This window comes from Physcomitrium patens, chromosome 7, assembly GCF_059467195.1.
Source record: "Physcomitrium patens ecotype Gransden chromosome 7, ASM5946719v1, whole genome shotgun sequence".
Lineage (NCBI taxonomy): Eukaryota > Viridiplantae > Streptophyta > Bryopsida > Funariales > Funariaceae > Physcomitrium > Physcomitrium patens.
The window spans coordinates 6151513-6169690 of record NC_143416.1 but is presented as its reverse complement, the minus strand read 5'-3'; the positions used below and the strand labels follow the sequence as shown (position 1 = coordinate 6169690).

The window sequence follows — 18178 nt, the reverse complement described above, 5'->3', positions numbered from 1 at the left end:
TAGAGATGGCAACCTCTATTTCATCAATTGTAAGAAGGTGAATAGAATTGAAGTGGCAGCATATGCTAATTTTCCATAAAATCAAGACAAGTTTGGCATTTGGCATCAACGACTTGGTCATTTGAATGCCAAAAGCATGAAGGAGCTTTAATCTATGGTAAGTGGCTTGGATCTTGGTCAATTTAGCTACAATACTATGATACTTTCTTGTGAAGGTTGTATCTAAGGCAAACAACAAAAGATTTCATTACTAAGTGGAATTGTAACACATAGTCATAATGAGTGAAGTCTTCCTTGAGAATGTTCCGAATACCTGGCTGTAGAAGGAAGAATAAAAATTACAATAACAAAATCTTAATTCTAATAGAATACTAATAATGCTCTAATTAGACTATAATAATGGTAAACAAACGTAATCAAATTCAAAAAAACTCAAAGAAATTTCAAACAAATAATAAAATTCTTAAAGAAATATTAGAATGGATACAAATATTACTCAAATATATGTCAATTCAACCTTAATTTAATTCTAGTTAAAATCCAATTGAATTTCACTCAAACTTTAGACCAAACCTAATTAAATCTTAAACCCTAATAAATCCTAAACCCTAAGTCACATCCTAAACAAATCTTAAATTAAACCCTAAATCAAATCCTATTTCAAATCCTAAACCCTAAACCAAATCCTAAATCAAATCCTAAACCAAATCCTAAACCCTAATCCAAACTCTAATCCAATTCTAAACCCTAATTCAAACCCTAAACTCTAAACCAAACCTTAAATCAAACCCTAATCCAAACTTTAAATCAAATCCTAACCAAACCCTAAACCCTAATCCAAACTCTAATCCAAACCCTAAATCTAACCCTAACCAAATCCTAATCCAAATCCTAAATCAAATCCTAAATCAAACCCTAACCAAACCCTAATCAAATCCTAACCCACCCTAATCCAAACCCTAAATTCTAAATCAAACCATAAATCGAACCGTAGCCAAATCCTAATCCAAATCCTAGTAATTCCTATGACAGATTTAAATCTCAATATCTAATGAATAAACCATTGATCTCAATTCAAAATTTGCATACTTCTTTAAAATCAAGTTTAAAATAAGTAAAAAAAAATTTGAAAAGGATCGGAGTTACCAAATTGACGATAACCTCAAAAATGTGTTTGGGTGTTAGCTGGCCTTCTTCTCCAATCTTGATGCCAACCTTTCAGAGCCAATTTCTCCTCTTTGCACCGTTCGATTGGTTTCAAATTTCTCACGGATATAGAAAAACAAGTCTAATATCCTCTCACATAATTTTTACTCCAATCCAACTAGTAGATTGCATGAAATCTTAAAAACCCTCGCTAGACCTAAAATTCTACTTTCTGAGACCTTGACCCGCTTAAACCTCAATATCTCTCACTTCAACCATTAGATCGAGCTCAAATTCACAAAATTTATTTAATACAACATGAACCCAAAAAATTTCACCCATAGATCTGCAACAAAACTCTCGAAATCACTCAAAACATAAATCCTATTTTATTTCATAAAATCCAAGTCATCCAAAACAAACCTCCACTTTACAAAGCTCTTACAAAGTCATATCAACTCCAAATCACCGAAAATCAATGCCCATAGAAACCCTATCCAATCTTCTATCAAATTCCACTCTCTGATTTGCCAAAGAGTCCTGGAATCATCGTCGAGACTCGGTTTTGTGCCTCAGGGTCTGATTTCGACCCTGGTTCATAACCGGCCCTCTCCGGATATCAACTTTCGTCTTCTTGAGGTAATTTTTACTAATTTGCACTCCTAACTCCTCCCTAAATATGTTTATATCCTTTATTTTTCTAATCTACCTTGTTTTGCCTTATTTATGGCCTTATAAAGTAAATAGAAGCATAATTTGTAAAAAGGCAGCATTAACACCTTTAATTTTTCTACCTTTTTACTAATATCTATTTTTCCAAGATAATTTGCTATAATATTTTTGAAGTGAGATCCTCAAAACATGATATATTTTTTCACCCTTTCACCTACTAGTCATATTACATCATGACATCCACTCCCCCCCTGAATCTGTGCATCCTCCGGCATGCACCAACAATTCTTCAATATGTTGATGTGGAATGTTCTTCATCTTGGTACAATTCTTGATTTTTAGTATGCTCTTCTATTCCAATCTCGATATTTTGTATTGAAGTTTGTTCTTCATCAAAAAAAATGTCTTCATCTCTTTGTTTAAATAACTTGATTCATTTGCCTACTATGAGTACCTTCAATTCTGTACCATCAAGTTCTTGTAATGAATATGTTCCATTGTTGTGTGCCTTTTTGACAATATATGGTCCAATCCATCTCTTTGCAAATTTCTTCATAGTGCTATGTTGATTGTCTAAGCTACTATCATAAACTAATATCCAATCACCATCTTCAATAGCCTTAGGTCGTAATCGGTGCTTTTTATCAAATCTTTCTTTATTCTTTTCTCTTCCTTCTTTCAATTTTTTTATTGCTATTTTAATATCATTGGGCCTTCTTTCTAGTTGTTGAATCCGTAATGCTAAAAATTCTTCTCTATTGAGATCATTTTTCCAAGGCAATACACTCCATGTATGTACTACATCTTCTATTGGCATTATTGGCTTTTGTCCATATATTAATTCAGAAGGCATATAACCTGTTACCGAACTATGAGTTGTATGATCTGCCCACAATACAAATGGTAGTAGTCTAGGCCATTCATGTGCTTTGCCATTACATGCCTTTACTAATGCCTTAACAATAGGTGAATGCCCACGCTCACTTTTTCTATTACCTTCTGGGTTATATGCTGTTGTCAAAGAAAGTTTAATTCTTATTCTACTAAAAAAAACTCATGCTTCTTTTGTATCCAATTCACCCCTATCCACCGTAATTTTTTCAATACATCTATAATGACAAATAACTTCTTCTAATAGAAATCAACATACACCTTTAGTATCCTTTGTTTTTAATGCTCGCCCTTCAATCATATTCGATAAATCTTCTCATGCAAGTACCAAATACTTCATTTGCCCAAGTTCCATAGGCATTGCTACTAAATCCACCACCCACTTATAATGTAAAGCCAAAGGATATGTTGGATGTAACCCATCTCGATGCCGAATATTTGAATACACTTGGCAAGTCTCACAAGTTTCTACAAATTTTTCTATGTCGTTTTACATTCCTTTCTGCCAATATTTTTCCTTTAACTTAGTGAATGTTGCCCAAATACCTTGATGCCCTGCCCATAAATTTTCATGAAATTCTTTTTAATCCTTTGTTGAGCTTTTAAACCACATATCACCCTTTGTGGTACTTCTCCTCTCTTTTTTGGATGATTCCATAAATATCCATCATGTAAAAAATATCCATAGGCTTTCTTACAAATTTTCTTAAATTTTTGATCTGTCCAACCTTTTTGTCATTTTAATGTGCTCAAATACTCTCCAACATCTTTCCATTCATTTTCATATAAATCTTTTAAAAATGATTCCAATGGTTTATTAAAATATATACCTTTTTCCTTTGATAACGCATTGGTATAAAATTTTGTACCCACATCATCTTCTAAATCAATCATCTTTTCTTCATCATTATACCTTGCTCTCGATAACATATCTGCAACTAAATTTTCTTTCCCTACAATATGTTTAAATTCAGGATTCATAGATTTGATATATACTATCTACCTCAACATAGCAATATCAGGAGTTGAACAACTTGTAATCATGCCTAACAAAAGTAGATAATCTGTTTCTATAACTATTGATGCTCCAATCAAGTACTCTTTTTTATTTTTCATAGCTATTACTATACCCCATAATTCTCTTTTGATTTGCGCATATGCCTTTTGCCTGGAATTCAATACCTTTACTCCAAATCTTACTACATATCTATTTTCTTGTTCATCATCTTGCCCAACTGCCCAACCTATTCCAATTGGACTTGCATCAACTGTTAATACCACTGGCCTTCCACCTTCATAATTTACTTTCTTCAAAGTTGAAGATGAAGAAAGAAGTTCTTTCAATTTTTTCATAGCTTTCCGTTGTTTTTCTTTCTATTAAAATTTTTGATTCTTTCTTAACAACTCATACAATGGATCTGCTATATGTGTAAAGTGAGGTATCCATATATGATAGAAAATACATGCTGCTAAAAATCTTCTCACTTCCGTTGTATTTGTACATTCTTTCATCTTTTTAATAATATCAATCTTTTCTATACTTGGCTTATATCAATATGAACCACATATGTAACCTACCACCAAAATTTCTTTTACTCCAAATATTGATTTTGTCCCCGATAAGGTTAAATGAACTTCTTCCAATCTTTTCAAAATCTTCTCACAATCTTCAATATGATCTGCCACAAACTTCCTACATCCCTTTGAATCTAAAGTTTCATCCTTTTTTTCTTCTTCACATCCCTTAATAGGTACATCATCCAAAAAAGGTATTGTTATTCTTGAAATAAAATCTCTTAATACCTTATGCATTCCATTCATCATATGTGCTACAAAATTTGTAGCCCCTTGTGGTAATGTGCACATTCTAACCAATCCTAATGGTGTCTTCATAGTTGTCAAATCCCTACTTTGTATTGTCAATTGAAATTGATCATAATCTGAATAAAGATCATCCATTGAGTAGATAGCTCTTCCAGCAAATGCTTCTGTAAATTCATCCACAATTGGACTTGAACCCATATTTCTAATAGTCACTTTATTTATGGATTGCATATCTTGTATAAATCTCATTGTTCCATTTTTCTTTGGTACTGTAAACCATCGATTAGAATAAGGTGCTATAGATGGTTCCAAAATTCCCATTTTAATCTTTTCATTGAGTAAAACTATTAACTTAGATAAATGCACTCTTGGTACTGGAATTGGTCGCAAATTCCATGGTTCATAAGAAATAATAAAAATAACCATGGATGCTACAATATTTGGATCAACACACCTAATTTCATGTACTTCACATGCAAAAGCTTTTCTATGACGTGAAAGCATATCCCTAAAATATTTTTCTTCACATTTTGTCAAAAATCCATCACCTCCAACATTTAATCCATCTAATGTAACATCCGTAAATTTATGCCCTATCTTCCTTGGATCTCTTAGATTTGGTTGTGTCGATGCTCCACTTATCATTTCTTCACAATCAGATGGTGGTGGCAAAGCCACTAGTTTGACCTTCTTTGCTACTGATTTATACTTAGTTTCAACATATACCTCTTGGCGACTTAAATTTTCTTTAAATCCTTGAATTTTATCATAAAATTCTTTAGAACACACATTAATAATTATATTCTCTACTTGTAACCCACATTGTAATAGATAATTTAATTCCTCCATAGTATTTGCAAAACTTACTTCTTCATATGCTCTTGAAATAAATTCATTTTCAACCGATTCTCCATTTTCTTTCAAATTTTTCTCAATATTTTTAATATAACATCTGTCCCTCTTTTTCATTTTGTCAATAGTCTTAAAAGTCAATACACAATCTTGTGTCATCCCAATAAGTCTGATAGATAATAATTCTACTTTTAAATTAAGCGGGACCTTTTTTTTCTCTAATACATTGCAACCCCGTCTTACAATGGTGTGTGGTAAAAACCCTCAAGGTCTTCAAATTTCTCATTTGATATTAGTTTCTCTCTCAACTTATCACGATTTTTCACATGATTAACACAAACAGTTAAAAATTGAACTGCTTTCATCCCATCTTGGCTTCTTATTCTTACATAAGCTGAACCATCATCCATTACTTTTTTTTCCATTCGTGTGGAAGTAATATATGGTTGTCCTAATATAATAGGGTATATAGATATGTCTTGCACAAAGAAATTCTGTTCATGAATAACATCTCTAATTGTCACTTTGATATTTGGACATGCTCCATATAAATCTCCCTTTGAATTATTCGCAGCTCTTATCATCCACCCATGTTCAGTATCAATAGGCCATTTTTCCTTGTTATATAATTCCTTTGACATCAAATTGATTTCAGAACCATGATTAATTAATGCTACAACTGGTTCTTCTAAATTTCCCAATTTTATTAAAGTCTCCGTTGTAGCCCTTATCCAATGGCTTCTAGAATAATGGCTAGAAGCTTGAATGACATCTTCTTTTTTTGCAAACCTTACTCACAAGACATCTCCAAAATTTTGTATTTCATCTTCTTCATCTTCATTTCTTTCCATTGTTCTTGTTCCTTGTGCATTCAATGTCATAGATTCTCCTATAGATTGTCGTTTTCTCTTTATTGTATCAATAATAACTTCATGAAACTCACGCTTTGCAATTCCTAGAATTTCACCAATTGTGAATTCAACCTTTCCACTTAAAATCCGCTCCTCTAATATCTTCTTCAAATCTGTAGCTGCTTCAATATCTAATTGTAATTTATAAGTAGGAGCCTTTACTTTTTCTTTTCCAATTTCCCTTTCTTTTGTAGAAATGTTCTCCATTGTCTCTTCATGAATAGAATTCTTTTGTTGTCATGCTTTTTCCCCCCTTGTAGTTCTTTTTGAGGGCCCTTCATTATTTTCATCTCTCTTTCGTTTTTCTTCTATTAATGCTTCATATTGACTTCTTGCAATATAAGCAGGTACAGATAATCTATCTACTGGATCATCCCACCCAATAATTTATCGAATGTTATTACCAATACGTTTTAAATCATCTCTAGTAAAATTTCTCCTTTCAGCATATCTCATTGCACTTGTCCACAAAGAACTAGATTCTTTTGGAAACTCAAGATTTATACTTAAACATCTACTAGGATCTGCTTCCACCCAATATGTTGATGCTTCATTGCTTGAGATTGTCTGTACTTTAAAAGTATCTCCAATAAATAACTTCATTCCTCCTTTACCAAAATTTGTTTTCAATTTTTCTCCATTTTCTTTTGAGTGTATCATACCATTTCTAAAAAAAAATAACTCCTTTACGTAATGCCTCTGTAAATTCTTCACATTCCTTCCTCGAATGATCTATGCTATCACACCACATGTATCTATGTACTATATCCTCCATTGGCCTTGGTCTTTGTTTTGTTGATATTCTTGATGATTGACTTTTCTCTTCAAGTTTTATAAATTTTATTTACAAATCTCTCATCCCACGTATGATTTCATCAATTCCCGTTTCTTCTTTCTTTGTTGTAGCCATTGAAGGTTGAATCAAAGATGTCGGATGGATTCTAGACACCTTTACCTTAGATGCTTGTAATAGTCTTTGATCACTCTTCATATCTTTTCTCCTTTCTCTTTTTGTCAATGTCCTTATAGCATCCTCTACCTTTTTCTAATTTGTTGTCAATCCTTCATCTTCTTCTTTATCTTCAAGCATGAATTCCAACTTCTCTTGCAACTTTCCATCAACTGCTTGAAGAAAAAGCTCCACCTTACTTGGATCCAATAATTATCTTTCTTTCTTTGATAAAGAAGAATATTGCTTTTCAAACTCCCTTAATAATTCTATTGCTAGAAGATACTTCTCTGGCTTTTCAATCCATTCAAAAAAAAGACCTTTTTGTAACCCTATCACTATCTTCTAAGAAAAACTCATCCTTTAAAGCTTGAAAAAATTTCTCCCATGAACCTCCAAAGTGTTGTATAAGAAACTTAACTTGATTTCTTATCTCTCGTACAGAGGCTAATTCAAATAATTGAACCATCTCACTTTCTGAAATACGCTTCAATTTCATTTCTTTTACATAACATCTTAAATATTTTGTAATATCCTTTCCTTCAAATTGATCATTCTTGTCCATGACTACTTGTAATGCTTTGTTAGCCATACTCTCTTTGCGATCTTTAACCTGTTGTTCTTGTTGTTGCATGAATAAGATCAAAGCTTCAAACATGCTTGCAGAGTTAGGATCAAAATGCATACCTTGTCCTCCAAATGAAGCTCTTCTTCCAACTCCACTTGAAGCACTATCCAAATTGCTTCTTTCCATTCTCTTTTAATTCCTTCTCCAAAATTCAAATAATAAAAATAATAATAAATTCCTTCTACCTCAAGCATTTCACGTTGGGTTCACCAAATATGTCGTAATGTGTGAAGTCTTGCTTGAGAATGCTCCGGGCACCTGGCTGTAGAAGGAAGAATAAAAATTGCAATAACAAAATCTTAATTCTAATAGAATACTAACAATGCTCTAATTAGACTATAATAATGGTAAACAAATGTAATCAAATTCAAAACAACTCAAAGAAATTTCAAACAAACAATAAAAATTTTTAAAAAATATTAGAATGAACATAATATTACTCAAATATATGTCAATTCAACCTTAATTTAATTCTAGTTAAAATCCAATTGAATTTCACTCAAACTTTAGACCAAACCTAATTAAATCTTAAATCCTAATAAATCCTAAATCCTAAGTCAAATCCTAAACAAACCTTAAATTAAACTCTAAATCAAATCCTATTTCAAATCCTAAACTCTAAATCAAATCCTAAATAAAATCCTAAAATAAACCCTAAATCCTAATCCAAACTCTAATCCAACCCTAAATCCTAATCTAAATCCTAAATCCTAAACCAAACCTTAAATCAAATCTTAATTCAAATCCTAAATCAAACCCTAATCCAAATCTTAAATCAAACCCTAACCAAATCCTAAATCCTAATCCAAATCCTAATCCAACCCTAAATCCTAACCAAACCCTAAATCTTAATCCAAATCCTAAATCAAATCCTAACCAAATCCTAATCCAAACCCTAAATCAAACCCTTACCAAACTCTAAATCCTAATCCAAATTCTAATCCAAACCCTAAATCAAATCCTAACCAAACTCTAATTAAATCCTAATCCAAATCCTAAACTCTAAATCATGAACCCAAAAAATTTCACCCGTAGATCTGCAATAAAACTCTCAAAATCACTCAAAACAGTAACCCTATTTTATTTCATAAAACCCAAGTCATCCGAAACAAACCTCCACTTTGCAAAGCTCTTACAAAGTCATATCAACTCCAAATCACCGAAAATCAATGCCCATAGAAATCCTATCCAATCTTCTATCAAATTCCACTCTCTGATCTCCCAAAGAGTCCCGAAGTCGTCGTTAAGACTCGGTTTTGTGCCTCAGGGTCTGATTTCGACCCTAGTTCATAACCGGCCCTCTCCCGGTATCAACTTTTTTCTTCTTGAGGTAATTTTTACTAATTTGCACTCCTAACTCCTCCCTAAATATGTCTATATCCTTTATTTTTCTAATCTACCTTGTTTTGCCTTATTTATGGCCTTATAAAATAAATAGAAGCATAATTTGTAAAAAAGCAGCATTAGCACCTTTAATTTTTCTACCTTTTTACTAATATCTATTTTTCCAAGATAATTTGCTATAATATTTTTGAAGTGAGATCCTCAAAACATGATATATTTCTTCACCCTTTCACCTACTAGTCATATTACATCACGACAACGTACAAGCAAATTGTTGGACATGATTCATTCTAATGTTTGTGGACCAATGAAGACACCATCATTTAGAGAAGTAAGGTACTTTGTCACTTTTATTGATGATTTATCAAGAAAGGTGTAGATATACATCATTAAAGCCAAGAGTGAGTATTTTTCAAGGTTTAAAGAATTCAAAGCACTAGTAGAGAAGTAATGTGAATGCAATATGAAAGTGTTGCATACAGACAATAGAAGTGAATACATGTCAAAGCATTTTGATGATTTTTTGAGAAATCAAGGCATTGCAAGACAAACTTCTATTCCTTACATTCTACAACAAAATGAGGTTGCTGAAAGAGTAAATTATACTATTGTGGAGATGACAAGGAGTAGGCTTTATGTACAAAATCTTGAGCATGAATATTGAGCAAAAGCTATGGTCAATGCAGTGTATACAAGGAATAGATGTCCAATAAGTGCACTCACATCAATGACTCCATAAGAAGCTTGCAGTGGCAAGAAATCTTGTGTTTTATACATGAAGATCTTTGGATGCATTACTTATGTAAAGAAACCAGATTGCATGAGGTCCAAACTTGATGCAAAATGAAAAAAATGTATATTTTTTGGATATTGTAAAGGTACCAACACATATAGACTCATGTATTTAAAAACCAAGAAAATCATTAAAAGTCATGATGTAGAGTTTTTGGAGCACAAGAGTGCTTATGAGTACTTGGAGATGTGTCCAAGTGGAAATAATGGTGTGTTTGTGGACACATCTTTAAACCCAACAATGAAAGAAGAAAAAGAAGATGATGATGATGATGATGATGATGATGATAATAGAGAAGATGGTAGAATTTCACATCAAAATGAAGAATCAAAGAAGATAGATCATGAGGTGCCTACAATTGCTAAAACTAGTAATGAAGACAATCAAGATGTTGAAGATGATGATGGTGATGAAGAGTACCAATCTTTAAATGTGAAGAGAGAAGTTTTAAGAGAAAAGAAGATTGCAAGAGCTATTGGAGTGCATGAAGGTGAATCTTCACCAAGTGAAAGGAGATGTTCTTTAAGAAATCGAAAACAACTTGGTGCATGGTGGAAGAACCACATATTTCCTCAAGTAAGTGAAGAACATGTCAATGTTGTACTCCTTACTGATCCATTGAATTTATATGATGTAATGAAGTCCACGGATGTTATGAAGTGGGAGAATGCTATGGAAGAAGAGTACAAATCACTCATGGACAATAGAACATGGAAATTGATTCAACTTTCTCTAAATTAATCTTCAATTGATTATAAGTGGATGTTTAGAACCAAAAAAGATGCAATGGATAATGTTGTGAGATACAAGGCTAGGTTGGTTGTCAAAAGATATTCACAAGTTGTTGGAATTGATTTCAATGAGACATTTGCTTCCGTGGCCAAATTCACCACCATTAGAACCATTGTGGCAATTAAGACAGCAATGGATTTGGAGATGCATCAAATAGATGTAAAGATAAATTTCTTAAATGGAAAGTTGGAAGAAGACATTTACATAGATCAACCTCAAGGATTTGTTGAAAATGGCAAACAAGACCTTATTTTGAAGTTGAAAAAATCTTTGTATGGACTCAAACGATCTCCAAAAGCATGGTACCAACATATTGATACATTCTTTGTGAATGAAGGATTTGTAAGGAGTGAAGCTGATCATTCATCGTATGTCATGTAATCAAATGAGTTCGTATTGATTGTCATCCTCTATGTTGATGATTTGATCATCTCAACCAATGCTATGAAGATGATGGATTGATTAAAGATAAAGTTAGAAAAAAAGTATGACATGAATAATTTGAAAGAGCTTCACTATTCTTTAGAAGTGGAGTTTGTGAGAGATCATGCTAAGAAGACCATTACAATGAGCCAAAGTAAGTACATTAAAGAGGTATTGAAACAATTCAACATGGAGGAGTATAAGCTTATTGGAACACCTTTAGAGGCCAATTTGAAGTTAATGAAGCTCACGGAAGAAGAGTTTGCTAAAGTTGAAGGAAAAATGCAAGATGTTTCATATAAGGTAGTATTGGACTCACTAATATATGCAATGGTTTGCATAAGGATGGATCTTGTATATGTGGTGAGTGTTTTGAGACAATACATATCAAAGGCTGGACCAATCCATTGGACAACTATCAAAAGGATCATGAGGTACTTAAAAGATATTTTGAACTTCAAATTATATCTTGGAGGTAATAACATTACTATGCATAGTTATTGTAATACGGATTGGACTAGAGATGCAAATGATAGAAGGTCAACAATGGGATATGTAATCTTTTTTGGAATCGGAGGAATTTCATGGAATTGCAAAAGAAAAACAACAATTGCAAGGTCAACAATGGAGGCAGAGTACATGGTAGCAAGCCATGGTGCAATGGAGGCAATATGGCTAAGATAAATTTTGAAGGACATTGGAGATGTGCAAATGGAAGCAACTCCATTGAAGTGTGAGAACCAAGGATATCTTGCATTTGCAAAGAATCCAAAGCATCATTCAAGGACCAAACACATTGACATTCAACATCACTTCATAAGAAAGAAGATTGAAATGAGAGTGATTGATATGAAATATTATGCAATAGAAGATATGCTTCCTAATTTATTGATGAAGGCATTAGTAAAGGATAGACATCACATATTAAAAAAGGTATTAGGATTGAAAGTCTTTTGACCAATAGCAAAGTGGGAGTATTGAAGTAAAAATGAAAGTAAAATAAGTTACCTTGTAGAAGATATTATCTTAAGTAAGTTGCTAATGGTCAAAAAGTTGATTCTTGGTATGTAGAAAAGGCATGCTATGGATATAGGACGTGGTCAAGAACTAAGAGTCAAAGTTAAGAAGATAAAGTATGAACTAGGGAATGTTCAAAGACTAGGTAAGAGTAATTAGTGTTTGGCATAAGATACCTTTGTGGTTAGTAAGATGCCAAAGGATCTAAAGTCCATAAGATACCCTCAAGATACGTCAAATACCAAAAGATTTTAGGACCTAGGATCATGTATGTAAAAGTCAAAGAGTGGAAGTTGTCTTGTAGGGCAATAACCACAACCTATAAGTATTGGGTGTTGGAAGTGAGAGACATCTTACTCCATATTCTCTTTGTGTGCAACCTTCTTGATGCTATGTGTTGTGACTTCAAAGTTTTATTTCATTAATAACAAATCATTGAAAAAAAACCATCACAAATACTAAGCAACAATTAAAATTTTATGAAATTAATATATAATTTGATATTATATTTAAAAACAAAACACATTAAAATACAACACCAATTTATTTGAAAGAAAAGCAAAGATGGATACATTCAACTTAACTATGTTTGTACCTCTTAGCAAAAGATTAATACACTTACTAAGACACTTAAAAATCATAGCTTCTAGAGACTTCTAAAAATCCTTGGTATATAAAAAATTCTAAGTTTGGAAATCAAAGAAACTTAGCTCTAATCCATTCATTCAAGTATCAAAGAGCTATGAATCTAGAGCCTCTTTCCATTAGTTTTGTGCTTAATATCAAGAGTTCTAGGATTCACCTTGTTGAACCTATTATTCCATCACTTTAAGACCACCAAAACAAAATCAAAATCAAAATCAAAAATCCAAATAGGCATCATTGTACTTCATCTCTTAAAAATGTGACTTTGTTTGCTTACACCTAAATGGATCAGAAGAGGTAAAACTTTCAATAACTTGAGAAGTAGCCCAGAAAGTAAGGCCGAGCCTTTTCTGAGCAATGAGATAATTCGATTGTAGCAGCTCCCGATGTGATATGAATGAACCTTTTCAAAGTGTTGATTCACAGATTGCTGTATCACTTAATACTCATCATTAATGAAGCCCTTTGTATTGTTAATCTTTTGGTTCGATCAGATGTCCAAGGCAATGGGGACATAGCTTTGGATGCATAATTTGTTTTAGAAAGAATTTGTTTGATGTCCGCAAACCGGTTTAGATTTCAACCTTCATCATCGAACATCGTCGATATTCATTTAGCCTTCAGCGCATCCTTGCGCCATCTACAAATCTACCTGAGGATATGTGTCGACTTTCTTGCAAAGTCTAAATATACAGTGTATTCTTCCAGAGAAGTCAGTGATATTGACACTATGTAACTTGCACAGGGCAACTGTTTTTGTGTATAACACAACTACCATGAAGATGTGAAATCCCACTGTTCAAGTGGTATTGTATAAGGTATAGTGAATGCACAACAGGACGCTAGCTAGTGAAACTCATATTTACGGTCAACCGTGCTAATATTTCCAGATGTATATTCAGTCACCTTGCTAAACCCATGTCGAGTATTTACAGTATAGACTTTAAATTCTCGATTTGTTACTACTCTCATCCGCTCAAATTGCTCTACATCATTTATATACTAACAAACAAGAAACATGAGTAGCGACATTAATTGTCGGGGAAAATCACTTCTTCTTGTCCTCCTCAACGGGGTTGTCCTTCCTCAGAAGCGATGGAACTGGTAGCTTCGATGGAAGATGGATTCCAGCACTGGTCTTCTCCTGCTTAGGGTGCTCCTGCTTGTACTCTGCTCTGTCCTGGAAGTAGCTCTCAAAGGCTCGCGGCAAGAACATAGGTATCAGGAATCCGAATGTGTTGATGGTGTAGTAGATAGCATTGGCTGCCGACAGAACACGACCAAACCAAATCCAGTACTCGTCCTGCAAAATCATAGAATTGCAATTCAGTTTTCCTTGAAACAAATTCAGTTCTGCTTGACACAATTTCTATCTCCTTACAGGTTTTAACGTATTCCAACAAACGATCCATGACACAGAGACCCGATTATGAAGCAACAATCAGCGAGAACACGGCAACCACAACGGAGTTCAGTACACTAATTCACCAAATTAGTGAGTAGATTCAGATAATCAAATATGAGAAATTAGGCGCAAAAGCATCGCGGATCCAATACCTGGATGCGGACGTCGTTGGTGATGTTGGTGGTGAACCAGGTAGAAATGACCCACCCATTCAGCGAAAACAATCGGCGTATGCTGTAGAGAATGGGCAACAGAGCGCGAACCGGCACCGAGAAGATGTTCAACCCAGAGATGAGATTCTCGCTCAGCACCTGAAACGAGAGCAGGAACAAGTGTGGGGTAGCGGCACGGACCGCATCCTGGTCATTGCGTGCAAACCCACCCAAAACATACGCCAAGGGCAGGAACAGCCCTATCACAGTCCCTAGAATCACGTACACCTGAAACAATCGGTTGCCCCGGAACACCTGCAACGACTCCGGGTTGCCGTAATTGGGAAATACCAGGCTATTCAACAAGAAGGCATAAATCGTCAAAAAAACCGGGAAGACGAGGTCCACGATGGGCACCAGCCCAGACGCCGAGAAAACGATGATGAACGCGACGAGCTGCAGCTCAATCACGCGCAACGAACCCATAATCCCGCCCAGCCCGGCGGTATCACCCGCCCGCCGATCATACTTCTCCCCTCGCGTCTCGGCATCGTGCTTCGGAATCCGTGGTCCCGTCGCCAACGTCGCCCCCGACATGTTCCCCTAAACCAAACCTTGCAAACTTCACAATGCCCCAGAAAACAAGCAAGCAAGCGCCCCCAGCGAACTATTTCTGAACTAGATTTTCGCGCTGGATTTAGACCAATGGCACGAATTGAGGTAGAGTTCGGCGCAAGCGGATTAGGTGCGAGATGTTGTAGCGGGGATCCGATCGAAGATAAAAGACTGCAGCTTCTAATCTATGGGGAAGCATGGACATGCCCGACTGCGGGAGTGAGTGTGCGGATTCAGGGTCCCACTTCCAGCTGGATTGTTTCGGTATTGCCACGTTTGCATCAGGGCTGGGTCGGTCATTGGGGTTCGGGTTTCGCCACGTGCGTTTTGTGTTACAGGTGGCAGCCACGAGGTGTGAGCATTGACGTCTTGAAGCGACGGGACTCAGTCGTGGGCGAAGAAGCTTTTCTAGAAATTGCCGACGTGGATTGGTCTGAAATTGGACCCTGCGTATTGATTTATTTAAGGATTTATTTATTTGTTTATATGTGAATAGTTGATTGGGATTTGGATTTGATAATGACTTGGAAGTAGCTTTGAAATAGTAATTGATATATTTTATATATATATATATATATATATATATATGAGAATGTTAAATAGAACCAAGTTATTACTAAATTAACCCATCCATCCTAACCATCATAAATAAATAAAAATGATCTCTAAATTCATTTCTCCAGTATTGGATTTGCAACCAATAAAAACCAACCACATTAATTATGATTACCATATTCTTGTATAAATATTAATTACCATATATATATATATATATATATATACATAACAATTCATATGAAATTATTAGTTTTTATTTGATAAAATGACGTAACTTTACTTTGAAGGAAACACAATATTTACCAGGTCAATATAAACAAAAACTGGCTATACATGCGAATTTAGATAATAACATTCTCAGCTGTGAAATGTGAAAGAAAAAGGAATAAATAAATAAATATTGACTATAGAATATAGACATAATTGGATCAAAGAGAAACTTAAGTACACAAACACTTATTAAAATCATTTGAAAGAGCCATGATAATTGTTATGAATGATTCTTCACTTCGTTTTTTTATTTTTCAAACAGTGAATTGAAATTTCAAAGTATATATATATATATATATATATGTAGTAGTACGTGTTTTTGGTACAGACATTGGCTATAATTTCTTTGAGATTTTTCTAGATATTCTTAATACCTCCTCAAAACATCACAAAATACTTTTTAAAATAATTGCAAAATTTGGTCAACATTCAAAATTCATACAAGCATCATCTTTGAAAGTAATTTGACAATTTATCAACTGTTTGTATTGATAACATATTGATAGACCAAAATATTTGAATGTGTAAGAAAAAACTTAATTCAAAAGTTCAAAGAATAAAAAATGGATAAAAAGTTTATGAGAGATAATTAAAGTAAAAATATGTAATTTTTTTAAAAGCACATAGATTTTTTAAATGTGTATTATATGAGGTTCAATCACAATTATTATTTTTTTGATTAAGTGATTTCATTTTTGAATTTACAATTTTTTAATTATTACATTTATTATTTCTTAGTTTACTAATGATTTTTTAGGTAATGATTTTTATATTGAGTATGGTTTTTTACTATCATGGTGCATGGCTATGCTTTTACAATTGGGATTTGAACCACCAACATCTTTGATACAGTTTCAACATACCCAAATAGAACATACCAAATTCTAATAATTTAAGATTATAACAGACAAAAAAAATCATTTAATATTAAAATCAACCACTTCATTAATACTAAACATCAATTTTTTTTATTGCAAATTTTATTTTATGAAAAAAATTGTTGATAATTGCATATTTTAAAATTCGATTTGGTGAACAAAATAGCAACTTTTTGAGAAACTTAATATAGAGTTATTGTTAAAAACGTGGAATGTAGTATTTTTTAAAAAAATTACAGAAAAAAAAATAAGGCTTATATTATGACTAAAAATATATATTATTATTACAAAAGATTGATTTCAATACCAAGACACATAGATGAGACATCAAATACTATACGTTGATAAATAAGTATTAAATTTACCTAAATTAAGGTTTATGAGGCAAAAGTATAAGTCTTTGAGGTTTAATAAATACTTACACTTGATCAAAGAACCCTTCAAATTCCGGCTTTATTCAATCACATACTTTTAATAAGATTCAGTTTCATTATTTAGCTAGAAACAAAAACATATCAATGATGATTTTGTTAATAAAGTACTAGTCCTTTAAACAATTACTTCATTAAGCTGATATGCTTGCAATATTTTAAGATTACAAATTATGAATCTATTTAGTTGTATATTTAATTATTTTAAATAGCAGATATCCATATTTTCTAGTAAGTTCAGTAATTGAAAAGTTTTTTTGTTTTTTTGTTTATTTTTTATTTTTATTTATTTGACAATGCTTTGTATGTTGTGTGACCAAAGATGTGACATCAATTCCGTCTTTCTGATAGTTTCAAAGTATCTAACAGCTTTAAACTAAATTCAATAGGACGATTAATTTACTTTTTAAAAAAATCGAAAATAAAAAATATTATAAGTCTTTATCCAAAATAAAAATAAAATAAAATACAATGTGAGAACTATATACATGTCTAAGCTATATACTTAGTTTGTGATTGGAAGTAATTTGATTAAAAAGAGTAATTATATATTTCAAATTGATCTTGTTAGTTTAAATCAAAATAGTTGAAGCTTTCCAATCCTATGAATCAATGGTAAGTAAGGTTAAAATTAAAATTATTTCATTTTAATCCTTGCATTAAATTAATCAAATAAGCTCTGAATCATTTTACACAATGAACATTAAACACAATACATGTGACATATTGTAACCAAAACAATATAATTCAATTGTATTAATTTATTTATATTAACATGTGAAATAGTGTCATTGAAGTGGAAGGAAGCTATTATAACCCCTATCATCCTTCGTACTTTCATTCATTCATCCACCGATTCTTGATCCATAACCATCCTACCTTTTATCATCCAACAACAAGACGAGTGCCAATTGGAACCCTCCTCAATCCACCTCCAAACCCTAAATTAAAATGAAAAATAAAATAAACCCTTAAAATTTGA

At 32.9% G+C, this 18178-nt stretch overlaps 1 protein-coding gene across 1 annotated transcript; it reads right to left on the bottom strand.

Moving 5' to 3' along the window:
• Positions 1–13670: 13670 nt before the first annotated feature.
• LOC112284332 (uncharacterized) lies at positions 13671–15221 on the bottom strand. Its single transcript, XM_024524044.3, has 2 exons — positions 14445–15221; positions 13671–14190 (listed from the first exon to the last, which is right to left on the bottom strand). Exons 1-2 carry the CDS (start codon positions 15039–15041, stop codon positions 13936–13938), a joined length of 852 nt encoding a protein of 283 aa, XP_024379812.1. The 5' UTR covers positions 15042–15221; the 3' UTR covers positions 13671–13935.
• Positions 15222–18178: the final 2957 nt, after the last annotated feature.

Coding starts and splice junctions, on each gene's coding strand:
- LOC112284332 (XM_024524044.3), bottom strand. CDS start 15,041: ATGTCGGGGGCGACGTTGGCGACGGGACCACGGATTCCGAAGCACGAT. Junction 14,191..14,444: donor CCAACGACGTCCGCATCCAG/GTATTGGATCCG, acceptor ATGATTTTGCAG/GACGAGTACTGGATTTGGTT.